The 13,736-nt window shown below is 42.2% G+C and overlaps 1 protein-coding gene across 1 annotated transcript in view; it reads right to left on the minus strand.

The window, feature by feature from the left end:
* Positions 1–13,736, minus strand: part of Arhgap10 (Rho GTPase activating protein 10) — a 210,102-nt gene that overhangs the window by 56,888 nt on the left and 139,478 nt on the right. The window contains exons 16-18 of the mRNA XM_042701765.1: positions 10,427–10,485; positions 4,200–4,305; positions 2,615–2,774 (exon numbers count right to left, since the gene is read on the minus strand). Of these exons, the coding sequence (XP_042557699.1) occupies positions 2,615–2,774; positions 4,200–4,305; positions 10,427–10,485 (325 nt within the window). The remainder of the gene's footprint in view (positions 1–2,614; positions 2,775–4,199; positions 4,306–10,426; positions 10,486–13,736) is intronic.

The raw sequence follows: 13,736 nt of genomic DNA on the forward strand, positions 1-13,736 counted from the left end.
AGGAAGGGACACTTGCTGAGAAGAGGAGGAAAGGTGGGCATCCAGTGGTAAAAAAGGTCTCTGCAGCAGAGATCCTCACTCTGCCACACTAACTTGACCAGTGACAAATAAGCAGATACCCAGCATGTGGAAAAGCGAGAACAAGGCAGGCCTTTCTCATGACAGCAGTGTCGGGCCTTAACTGTCCCAGAAATGCTGTCCATCGTTTTACAGATAGCTGGCAGACACCATCCAAGGACAACCTTCTTTCCTCACTGGGAATCACGGGATTTAACTCCACCAAATCTCCCAGCACAGCTGACTCATAGCAGGTACTCACAGCAGGGAAACAATGCTTTGCCCCTATGCTTTGGAAAAGCAAAATCCATAAATACTAGGGTGGAAAATCCTAATCTGAACATTCTTGAGGAGTCTGAAGTACCCTGTTGCACCTTACAAACGCGTTTTCTGGTTTGCAAGTGAAGAACGACTTTGATGTGTTGGGTTTTTTTTTTCTTGGCCCAAGAATATTCCTTTTAAGACAACATCTTAATGTATCCTGTGGAAACGAAGCCAAGACATATGGAGCTGTTCCCTATCAAGTACTGTACACATGGATTTTATACGTTTTTAAAATAATAATCAGCAAAGAGACAAGAGAAATTGTGAACTCCAAAAGTGGACTTTTCTTAACTAAAACTCAGCTAGAGTTCTCTTGTGTGAATTACAAGAACTCCTCTCTTGGCTTTAGTTACTTTAGTAACTACATGTGCATTAGTCACATTCCTAGGAGGGAAAAAAAAAATACTAATGGAGGAAAAGCAAGCTCCTCCCTCTCTTGTCCTTTCTAACCCCATCCCATCTTCCTTCCAGTCCTTCCCTTTTCCTCTGGAGACTTCAACATTCCCTATCCTAATTATTCAGAAGGCCTCCATCCATCCCTGGATGGAGTCCAGTGCAGGACCCCTTAGCCCCTTGGGTGTGTCTCTGAGTTCACTGTCAAGGTAATAAATGGCTGCTGTGGGTGTGTGTGTCTATATTAAGACTGTCTGCACAGACACCCATGTCAGCAGAAAGTTCTTCCTCAAAGCAAGAATAAAGAGCAGGGAGTGCAAGTGTACAAGGGAGAAGAGACAGAGGTGATGGTGAAATGAAGAACTGTCAACTAATGCAAGCTGACGTTACTCCCTCCAGCTCCTCTGCACAGCGGAACCTTCATGCTCTAATGTCGACTGAGCATCCCCAGCATCGTCCGGTGAGGAACAGGAAGAGAGGGGAAGCAGAGCCTTCTCCCTAGCTTTACCAAGTGCCCTCTCTGACCGCAGGGCCACCTGCAGTGACTATGAGAATGGCTCACCTTCTTAACAAGGTGCCAGTGGCACTCAGAAGTGCCAACAGAAAGTCACAGGCTCATCTTCCTATGAGAGGGGAAAAAAAAAAAACCCAAGCAGATCCAGATGCAGACTTTGTCTTATCCAAGAGCAAAACCTAGAGGCTTTGTCTTCACAAATCTGCTGCACCAGGGTCCCCTAATGAGGATTTAACCAAATGACAGTTCAACCACGATAACAGTTTCAAGCCTTGTGGTCTAATGATTTCTTTTGCTAACAATGGATAGCAGCCATCTCCCCAGGAGCTGTCTGGATGGCTTTAGTGCACACTAATGAGATTTAATGACAGTGTGAGAGGACCATAAATGGTAGCATAAATCCCCTACGACTGGCTAAGGAACACTCAGCTCTGCTGATACATCTTCAGAGGAGCTACAGACAATCCAGTCCACCAGTGAGGAAAAGGTAAGAGCAATCTGGGAAAGGAATCAAAGGTAATAATATCAAAAAAGTACTAAGTTCTACTACATAGAATGCTACAAGATTCACAATAGCTAATATATGACACTATTTAGTAGCTATAGCTATATACACAATGGAATATTTAGCCATAAAAAGAATGTGAGTCTATATCATTTGGAGCAGTCGAACTGGAGATCATTATGAATAAGCCAGGGTCAAAAAACAAGTTCTGTATGATCTTACTCAGTTCCCCTCCCTTTCCCCTCCTTCCTCTCCCTCTCCTTCCTGGCCACCATAAAGCAGGAAGGTCCTCCACCACAAACTCTACCATGACATACAGAGTCAGAACAGGGCCAGGGCAGCGGGCCAAATGATTATGCTCTGAAACCTCTGAAACCATAAGCCAGAAACAAGCCTCTCCCCCTTAGAGGGTTCCTGCCTCCCTAGGCGTTTTGTCACAGTGACAGAAAGCTGACTAGCACAGTCCTCTGCCTCCAATACACTTCCTTTCAACTTTATTTACCTTGCTTCTTGTTTCCTAAGCTGCAGAATTCTAACTTGACCGGCTCTAACTAGGACATACAAGCCATGTGGGAAATCCACAGACAGGAATAAGTGCAACAGAAATGATGCAAACATTCACACGACAGATACTCAACCTCAGAGAAATGTTTCTTCATTAAGCCAGTGAGGTAAGGCAAGGGCAGGTAAGGTTCATCACAGAGATGGTGGGGAGGGAGGAAGGAGGGAGGGAAGAGGGGGACTGGGAGAGGGGAAGAGAATAGTTGTATTGTGACAAGCCCAAATCAGAACTCCTAAAGGGAAAAGAAAGTCCAATTTACCTTTTCGTGATTTTCAATTAAGATCTCCACGACGATATTCTGAAACTTCAAGTCCATGATGGCTGCAACGGTTTCCTCCTGTGGTCTCATTAGAGTTGGTCCAAACACCACTCCCAAGTTTGCCACTGTCATTAGATTTTGCTTGGAGTGATTTGAAACACTAGCATTCAGGAGGAAGAGAGAAAGGTCTTGTTTAGGTAAAGGCCATAACTGTGGAACATACCATGTCCTCCAAGTTTGTGCTTCCCTAAAAAACAAAGAGTTGTGAGACTCACAATGTCCCCAGTGGATCTGGAACATTCTGACCTGACAGCCAGCCTCCTGCAAGCTGGGGCCCCGCCTGCCTTCCTGCTTCTGACGCTCTCCGCCAGCCACGTGTACCCCGCGCTGCTACCTCCAAAATGCAGAAGGCCCCTTCTCTTCCCGCATCACGGCGAGCCTTGCTAGATCACTAGATCACACAGCACCTCTGCAAGAACTAGCTTCAATGAGCATCTCAACTCACTCTTTGGCACCACTGTACCATAAACATCATCAACAATCCTTCTCAACAACCCGGCCACTTTCTCAATCCAAATATTTCATTCTCAGAAAGACTCTCCATTGTAGTCTCACAATCAACAAATATTCTGTGAAGTTACACCACTCTTGACTCTCTTCCTGCAATGGGTGTCTTTTTCGCTGGTCATCTGAAATTACTTTGTATTTTTAGTATGATCCATTTATCTTGTCTCTATTAGAAAGTAAGCATCATGACGGTAGGACTTTATTCAACTGTATATCCACAAATGAAGGGTTATACAAATAGGGAGCAGCTCCAGTACACCACAATGCCTACTAACTTTCTAGTTTATTTGTGTGAATGAAAGGTGCTGAAACACTGGTGGCTCATGCCTGGAAGCCTAGGTACTCAGAAAGAGATCTGAGGATTGCGGTTCAAAACCACCACTGGCAGAAGTGTCAAAGAGACTCTTATCTCCGATTAATCACCAGAAAACATGAAGTGGCACTGTGATTCAAAGTGGTAGAGCACTGGCCTTGGGCAAAAGAGCTCAGGGACAGCGTCTAGGCCCAAAGTTCAAGCCCCATGACCAAAAAGAAGGGTGATGAAGCAGTATTGCTTGGTATTTACAGCTTTACTGACTTAAAAGTTATCTGGACTTGACAAGAAGGACAGGCTTCTCCACTGAGGGACTAGATTTTAAGAAATGCCTGTCCCCATTACTGGACTAAGCAAACTTAAAAGAGTATGCTCAAACTCAGTTACGTAGATGTGAAACCAAGCTAAATTTGCTAACAGGCTAGAATCTCATTTCCAGATCGGTGTATGGGTCAGTACAGAATACTCTCCTCTTCTACATCACATCAAACCCTGAGCTGCCGGCAGCGGATTGTGAAGCAAATAATTATACAACTTTAGGAAGGCATCCTATTTTACCACTCTTGTCCAAAACACACAGAGTGAGTCAGCCGTGCGGCCTGCCCCGCCAGGTGTGGCCCCGGTATGGCAGACACTGCCCCGACCCCAGCTCGCCGGACTGCTCACAGCACGGCGGAGGGCAGGAGGGGAGGGAAGAAGGCTTACTTTGTCAAGTGTTTCACCAAAATATCCAACATCTCTTTATTCTTCTCTGGCAGTTTGTGAACCAAGAAATGGATAGCATTTACTCGAGATTCTGGGCTGCCACTTTCTTTTAAAAAGAAAAAGAAGAAGAGGGGAGAAGATAGTTAATAAAACACAGTCAAATGCATCTCCCCCAAACCAACACTACAGCAGCTCATCTGTTCAAGACCTTAAAAAAAAAAAAAGGATTTAACCATTCTCTGTTACCTCTAGATGGGAAAAAAAACACGGTCTATGGCCCAACATTATGAATCTTGCAAAGCCTGCTTCTTAGGTCATTTCCCACAGCTGCAGTCCTGCCTTCCCCTCGTTTGTGCGGAGAATCGGGGCTGTGGCAGCCTTTCCCGAAGGCACGTACCCTGGCGGTTGGCACACAGCTCACTTGCTTGAGCACAGCCCCTGACAACTAACTGTCCCACAGCAACAACAGTCTGTTGTGTGAGGAGATGAACTGCATCTGCCAGAAAGAGCCGCTGATGTTCTCAGCTTAGTCCTTCCGCGTAGAGCAGCTCTTAGCTGGACTGGGGATTGCTTTGATTGGGCAAGGCGAATCTTAGATAAAGAAAGGAGAATGTGGGTAAGAGTCTTCATTACGGCTCCCACAGGAAGGAATGGGAAAGGTGGGTAAGCAGCCTAGAGTGACTTCACCGGGCTCTGGGACACAGATACTGTCCCTAGGTCTCAAGAACCTGGACTGGGGTAATTAGGAGAACACCGGCCTAGAGAAAGACAACCAGACAGAAGGAATGGAGGTGTTGGTGGGGTCACTGGGGTGGGCCACAGTTAGAAACTGTGGTTTATAACTCAGGCTAGCCCTGCTAATACCGTGGTATTAGCTGGAAGATGTCAGTTATATGGTGCTATAATAGGGTAGCCCAGCAAGTAGCTAGGTTAAGTCAATACTAGTTAAGTCAATAATACCAGTGCCCCTGTACGAAAAGGAAGGCAAGCCGGTGTGGGTGGCTCACGCCTGTAATTCCAGCAACTCAGAAGGCTGAGATCTGAGGATCACGGTTCAAAGTCAGCCCGGGCAGGAAAGGCCGAGAGAGTTTTATCTCCAATTAACCACCATAAAACTGTAAGTGGAGCTGTGGCTCAATGAGGAAAAGCACTAGCCGTGAGCAAAAGAGCTCAAGGACAGGGCCCAGGCCCTGAGCTCAAGCCTTCCATGAGCCCAGGAATGCTACCATAGGTATAAGAAACCATGGGAAGCGTAAGGGTCAGGAAAGAGTGCTCTTCCCTCCAGCCATCAGAGCGCCATGCTGCTCTCTAAGTCACTCAGTCCGAGTACTTTCTTCATAGCAATCCCAGAGAACTCACTAACATGTTCTTTTCATCCCTTCATCTTGGAAATGGCGCTCCAGCTCTGCCTTTCACGACGGTGGTGGTAGCAGGCTTTCAATTCAGAACCTCTTGAGGCCTAGCTCTCCTCTTTGCTTTACCGCCATTACACGCTCATGGATGATTCTCTTCAGACATACAAAAGAAGTTGGACGTAACAGTGCTTCTGTGTGATTCCATGAATAGGAAAGTGTAAGTGTGGCAGAGCCTGACCTGTGGTGTAATGAAGTGGGGAGCAGGAACCCTCCTTCAGGGCAGGGGCCACGTGGGCAGAGGAGGTTGATTTCTACACCTGCAGGCCAATCCCATGGCTGTCTTCATTTGGTTTAAAAAAATTATTATTTGCACATTTATTTGTGCACATTTATGATGTATCAAGAGGTTCATGAAATTAAGATGGGCCACCCTATGTATCTGACCCTAACAGAAGCTGGTAGCTGTTAAGGGTTCAGCCAGTCAGCGTTCTCTCTGCACCTGGAATAAATGGTTTTACACTGCGCATCTCCTCACGGTGTCACAGACAACTTGCCGCGTCAAGAGCCACGGTCAATTCTGCGAGCGTCTCAATTGTGAGGTTTGTCCCAGCTTACATACATTCCCAGGAATTACTGTCTGAGGATGAGGAAGGAGATTTTACAAGAAGAGAGTTGAGATAGCTGCTGCTAAACACAGCCCAAAGGCCGGGACATTACAAGGCAAAATGATGAACAGAATACAAGTATTTACCAAAAACACCCTTTTAGATACACCTAAATTTAATCAGTGGAAACCAACACATAACTGCCTAAAACAGGGAAGTGACAAATTATGGCCTATTGCGAAATCTGGCTTTCCAACCAAGATCTTCATCAACACTGGGGAAAATGAAAGCTATAAAAACACAATTTCGATACACAGCTTTGACTTTAAAAAAATTAATTGAGGCAGAAGCTTGGAAAAACTCATCCACAAATCCAAAGGAATAAAAGTTGCCAAGGATAAGCATTTTATATTTCAATTTGTGTACTTTTGAATTTCTTGAGTGCTTTGTACTAAAACGTTTCTTTTAACTCACAGCGTTGTGCAACGCGAGTCTAGTTTCAATATTTTCGGACTTATTACTCACTGAGAAGCATAAGCTGGAGAAATAGTTTGCCACCCTCTAGAGACAGACTTCATTGCTCAAAATGGTGTTATCAGCTTTGAAAAACAGAATCAACACTTTTCCTTCTCTAATCCTTCTCCCACCAGCCCAACCCAACTCTTTGATATCACACATATTTTTTCCCAAGTTTTTTTTTCTTCAAAAACAAAGGAAAAAAAGAAAAGAAATTCGTAAGGAGTTTTAAAGGAAAAATGACTTTCTTCTCAATCTAATTTTTTTTTTTTTTTGGGTCTGGTCGTGGGGTCTGAACTCTGAGCCTGGGCGCTGTCCTTCAGCTCTTCAGCTCAAGGCTAGTGCTCTACCACTTGAGTCACAGCGCCACTTCCAGCGCCACTTCCAGCTTTTTTTTTTTTTTTTTTTTGCTTATGTGGTACTGAGGCATCGAACCCAGGACCTCATGCATGCAAGGCAAGCGCTCTACCACTGAGCCACCTTCCCAGCCCCACCTCAATCTAATTTTAATTTGACCTTCAGCAGAGCTTCCTATGATTACAAGGCCTTCCACAGGGCAACAATACTGTTGTAAGTCCTCCTGAAAAGATTCCTAAAGTTATCTTCAGTTACTTACATATATGCATTTTATTATATTTTAATGGACAATGGTTGAAAAGCAAAAAGCTGAACTTAAAAAAATCTACTTTTTTAAAAAAACTCGTATTTTTAAAGGCAAAGCCACACCATATGAAGTGTGATGCATACCTACCAGCCTTCTACAGATACACCTCAACCTTTGCTAGACTGTATTTTTATCTCAAGCATTTCTAACTCAAAAGCCCAGCATAGTATCTCACAAGACGGATGGATGAGTGGAAAATGTTAACTCACATAGCAGAGAAAATTCTATTAACTCTTAAATTCATGAAAGAAAACTTTCATCGAGGCTTCCAATGCATCAACAACAAACAGTGACTCAGTAAGGTGATTTTTATTTCTAAAATGAGGAATAAAATACTTTGCTTTGTGTGATGACTACAAAGAAATGGTATTTGTATTTTTTTTCATGAATTTATATTAATTCAGAAGTCCTCAACAGAAAGGTACAGGAAAGAAACTAGTAAGAGAAAATGGAGGGGCTTAGGAGAAACCTTCAGGCCTCTTGGCAAGAAGAGCAAATAAATACAATCTCACTACCACAGAACAGCTGCAAGCTACGGCATGAATGCAAAGAATCAAATCTTCGTTCTGTCGTAGTCTGAGTGGAGGCAACAAAGATGGGTAATGCTTGTTGGGTTTAGCCGACAGCTCAGTTAGCAGATATTTTAGGTAAGCTGTGCCACTGTTAGTGGAAAATGGCACTTAACCACAATCCCAATTCTCCAGTGGTATTCCAACTAATTTAATTTTGGCCAACCAACTTCTGTAACTGCTTTATTCAATACTTACAAGTATGCATGTGAAATATCAGTAGATCTGCTCCTAAGAGACAATCAGTACAGCCGAGGGAGGTCACAAGAGACAAAAATAAAAATAAAATCCTCAGCTCTGCCCTGGAAACTTTGGGCCCCAAAATAAACTCATTTAGTTCATGAACTTTTACTACAAATCCTATTCCAACCACGACGATTGCCAAATCCAGGCCAATAATTATAATTTAGTACAGTCTTGGTGTACACATCACCCTGAAGACTGCTACAATGTCTCTGCCCAGTGAGGAAACAAAAAAGGAGGTATAACCAGGCCCTAGTGGCTCACACCTGTAATCCTAGCTACTCAGGAGGCTGAGATCTGAGGACCACAGTTCAAAGCCGGCCCGGGCAAGAAAGTCCATGAGACTCTTATCTCCAATAAACCACTTATGAAACCAGAAGTGGTGCTGTGGCTCAAGTGGTAGAGTGCTAGCCTTGGGCTGAAGAGCTGAGGGACAGCGCCCAGGCCCAGAGTTCAAGACCCATGACTGACCAAAAAAAAAGGTCCAAGTCCAATACCTTTTGCCTCTATTCACTTCTTTGTACCACACTGTTCAATTATACCTTCAACAAACTCCCCCACCCCGTACTACGGGACTTCTTAAGAGAGCAGAAACCTCTCATCTGTAAAATATGTTCCTAAACACGGTGCTCTCAGTGAGGGCCGTAACTCTAACTTGTGGCAATTTAAACCTCACTCCATGATCAGCTATGGCTCTCCGAATCTCAAAGGTTTCAAGTTTTGAGCTGCCATCTCCTCCATCTCCTCAGCTTCTTCCAGGATCTAAGGCAGAACGATATGAAACAATTACCCTCAAACTAAGTCTAATTTCTCTTCCCTTGCTTGCCAGAAAATGCCACAGGGAAGAAGTCAAGTAAACTAAGCAGTTACCTCAGTTTTTGCCAAGAAAACTTTCCTCTACTTCGTGACCATATCAATTCTGGATTCTTCTTTCATTTTTATCTGTCTCCCACGTGAAAACAAAACTTAACAACACCTCATTTTTGCCTTTTCCAAAAGGCTATTTGCACATGCCCAGTGGGGCCTGCACGCACTTCTTTCTGCAACCTACTAAGCAGACTGACTGGACGAGACCTCACAAGAAGGTAGCATTGAAAGCCACATTCGGGCGGTAGCAATGTAGGACCCAGAGGGATTGCTCTAAGTTTCTTTTTTAACAGATTAAACTATGGAATACATAGGGAAAAAGAAAAAGAAATGAGAATATGGTTTTTCAGCTACTGTCTGTGCACCTGTGAAAACCAATATGGCAAAGTGTCGCCAGGGAAAGCTGGAGTGTTGAACTTGAAATAAGGTCCTCTATAATGTGCCAAGTTACTTAACATGTCTCAACTTCAATTTCCCTAACTATTCATTACCCTAGCACCAGTATACATCAGAAGGCTAAAATGAGTAAACAGCATGTGCTGAATATAAAACGTGAACTATAACAGAAAGCCAGAAATCCTCAAGGGTGACTCAGACAAATACTAATCACAAATTAAAATTCTACCAACCGACAGGTCTTCTTATTTAACGTTTTATCACATATAATTCACTCTCTATCAAACATTGCTTGGGTTTCTGGCATTATCTCATACAATTCCTTCTGTTTGTAATTTCCATCTAAATATCTTTCTAAGCAAAACCATTTCCCACCCACTAATCTCTCTAAATCTGCTAATCTCTTTAACCTTTTACAACTTAGCTACTTTTGCTTTCCTGTAGCATTCTATTCTTGCCGTGCTTATGTAAGTTATAGTGTAATGAGAACCTCATATACCCACTCCCCAAAACTTGATCCAGGGTCGTCTCCCAGGATCAGGAATCCTGTAGGGCTCTGCGTACCCAGTACCTACCCATGACCAGCACTCAGTCGGCAATAATTTGTGCTTATGAAAGCATAAACATCTTGTCCCATTGTTTTTACTTTCCTAAAAGGTGGGGAACCATCTTCTCAAGCGACTTCTATTCTGAACCCAGCTTGCAATAAACTTGTTAAATTTTTCACGTCATGGGCTGGGAAGGTGGCTCAGTGGTAGGGTGCTTGCCTTGCATGCATGAGGCCCTGGGTTCGATTCCTCAGCACCACATAAGCAGAAAAAGCCGGAAGTGGTGCTATGGCTCAAAGTGGTAGAGTGCTAGCCTTGAGCTGAAGAGCTGAGGGACAGTGCCCAGGCCCAGAGTTCAGGCCCCATGACCGACAAAAAAAAAAAAAAAATTCATGTCAAAGTTGTCAATGTGTACACCTTATCCCTCACAAAACCATGTCCATGCACCTCCAGTTAACACTTACTGGCTGGAACAATGAAATCTCCATGTAGCTCATAAGTCATGAGAGGCTCTGGAAGACTCCTGTATGAAGAGAATAGCTCAGAATTAGCAAATATAGCCAAACAGCTCCCTTCTGAGTTTATTTATTACATTTTTTTATATGAGGGTGTTAAGTTTATTGGGTATCTCTGAGCCAATGCACAAATATCCCCAGGGAATACCCTTAGGTACCCATCTATACATACATATGTGTATGTATAAAGAAATATACATACACATATACACACACACACACACACACATATATATATATAAATAAACTGATTGATGTATGAACCACTACGCATACCAGACATGATCAAAGCTTAGCTGTCAGGCCTAAGCAGACAGCATTCCATATTTAACCTAGGAAAGCACCTTTATAAACATCTGGATTCACATATAAGACCTCATATCCTAAGGACAAACACTATCTAATCAAACGTAAGCCCGCAGTTTTGAAATTCATGTTTATATGGAAAGTATTAAACTTAAACAAAGAATCAAATCTTCTCCTCTGAAACAGTTCCACAATAAAAGTATGGTTTATCCTCATATATAATATGAGAAATGTAAGAAATATACTTTTCTCACTTATGCCTATAAACCAGTTAAAAAAAAAAAAAAATAGTAGATATATCCAAAGATTTTTTTTAAATTTTCTACAAAATGAATCACACAAACAGTTGTGTAAAGCCAAGTATGGGTAGCTTCATGTCTATAATCCTAGCTACTCAGGAGGCTGAGATCTGAGGATCACTGTTCAAAGCCAGCCCAGGCAGGAAAGTTCGTCAGACTCTTATCTCCAGTAAGCCACCAGAAAACCGGAAGTGGCGCTGTGTCTCAGTGGTAGAGCGCTAGCCTTGAGCTGAAGAGCTGAGGGACAGCGCCCAGGCCCAGAGTTCAAGCCCACAACCAACAACAATAACAACAACAAAAAAAAGCAGGAATGAAGCAGAGCTCAAGTGACAGAGCACCAGCTAAACAAGAAAGCAAGGCCCTAAATTCAATCCATGGTACTACCATGGAAAAAAGGTATTTTATCTTGGGATCAATATAATGCTCCAGTACCATCAACCTTTTAACACCTCAATTTTTCAAAACCAGATGTCCTAACTTTGTAAATATTTTAAAATTACATAGATAAATCACAATCTGCATACTTTCTTCAGGTTAACCCGGACAAGATATTAAGAACCTTGAAAAGGCTGAAATCTTATAACCCAGAGATTCCTCTTTCGATGTTTAGAAGGAAAATCTCAAAGCTTCACAGGCACACATAAATAATAATTTAAACATATGCAAAAGCTAAAAATGTTGCCAAAATATGGGAGCTTATTTTATATTGATAAAAAGATCAATTCATGGATCTAATAACAGAGCTTCGAAATACACAATATGAAATCTGATAGAACTCAAGTGGTTCCATAGGTACAGTCAGAGATGTAAGTTTCTCTGTCTCAGGAGCTGATGGAACTAGGAGACAGAAAATCACTTCATTTTTTCAAATCTTCTGTCCCTTATCAACTGACTTTACCTGACAGGCATGTACTCCACCTAAGGAGCACTTCATCTAGAAGCAGCAGGATACACATCCCCAGTTCATACAACCAACCATTACTTTTCCAAGCTAAAGCATATTCTGGATCATGAAGGTTTAAAATGTTCAAGTTGCTAGGTGCTGGTGGTTCATCCACGTAATTCTACTTATGAGGCTGAGATCTGAGGATCACAGTTCAAAGCCAACCCAGGCAGAGAAATCCAAGAAATTCTTATCTCCAATTTACCAGCAAAAAAGCCAGAAGTAAAGGTATAGCTCAAGTGGTAAAGTGCTAGCCATGAACAAAAGAGCTGAGCAAGAGCCCAAGCCCTAATAAACACCTGACTCTGAATTCAAATTTCAGGACCACCAGATGTACGTGTGGGGTGTGTGTGTGTGTGTGTGTGTGTGTGTGTGTGTGTGTGTGTGTGTGTGTGTGTGTGTGTGTGTGTGTGTGTGTGTGTGTGTGTGTGTGTGTGTGTGTGTGTGTGTGTGTGTGTGTGTGTGTGTGTGTGTGTGTGTGTGTGTTTGTGTGTGTGTGTGTGTGTGTGTGTGTGTGTGTGTCCATTTGATAGACCACAAATTATGGAGAAGGAATGAACTACAGGAGCATGCTAAGACAGAGGTGAAGTCCTAATTATTTTAACAGGGAAAAAAAACAAACCTACGCTTAAAAATACACATATGGTGCATAATTCCATTTATACAAAACTACAGAAAATGCAAATTAATATATAATAACAGAGCTGGGTGCCGGTGGCTCACACCTGTAATCCTAGCTACTCAGGAGGCTGAGATCTGAGAATCGTGGTTCAAAGCCAGCCCAGGCAGGAAAGTCCGTAAGACTCTTATCTCCAATAAACCACTAGAAAACTGGAAGTGGCGCTGTAGCTCAAGCTGTAGAGCATTCGTCTTGAGCTGAAGAGTGCAGGGACAGCACCCAAGCCCAGAGTTCAAGCCCCACACCTACAAAAAAAACCTATATATATATATATATAAAATAACAAAAAGCAGATAAATGGTTACACTATGGATGAGGTCCTGAGAAAGGATGGATGGAAAGGAGAAATTTGTAAGGATGGAAAGAAATTTGGGGGAAAGGCAGTCATAGATTGGTATACTATCTTAATTATGGTTGTGGTGTTATAAGATAGTGTCGCAGTAAAGATAGTATCTTTTACAAGTTTATCAGAATTTATGTTACAAGTACATGCAGCTGATTGTATGTCAATTATACTTTTAAAAAGCTGTTTAAAAAACACATAAATTGTAGAAAAGACCAATGTGGTATATTTATGACTTATATTCACAAACTATATAAATAATTATTGTCTTAAAGGTCTTTATATTTAGTTTTAATTCATAATAAACTTTGTAAGTTTGTAGAACTAAAATACAAGGTATAACATCTTAAAGAGTCAAAATTTTCTCTACATGAAAATAGTGTTATTTTAACATACTAACCAATGAATTTATTTATGAATGACATTGATCAAGATGCACTGTACTCACAAACTGACATGTGAAATTGAAATCCCTTTGAACAACTACTGAAGGATAATTTTAAATTTAATTTTTAAAAAGTTGCAAACAAATGTATTTGGAGTTACAGTCCATATAGACAGCTTCTAATTCTGCAGTCTATGTTCATACACAAGACAACAACCACAGACAAATTAAATCTGAAAGCGCAGTGAGGAGGGAGCTGTTCTCTATATTCAGTCTCTCTCTTCTCTACATTCTGGCTTTCTTT

This window comes from Dipodomys spectabilis, unplaced genomic scaffold, assembly GCF_019054845.1.
Source record: "Dipodomys spectabilis isolate Male_0828 unplaced genomic scaffold, ASM1905484v1 ptg000297l, whole genome shotgun sequence".
In the NCBI taxonomy this organism is placed as follows: domain Eukaryota; kingdom Metazoa; phylum Chordata; class Mammalia; order Rodentia; family Heteromyidae; genus Dipodomys; species Dipodomys spectabilis.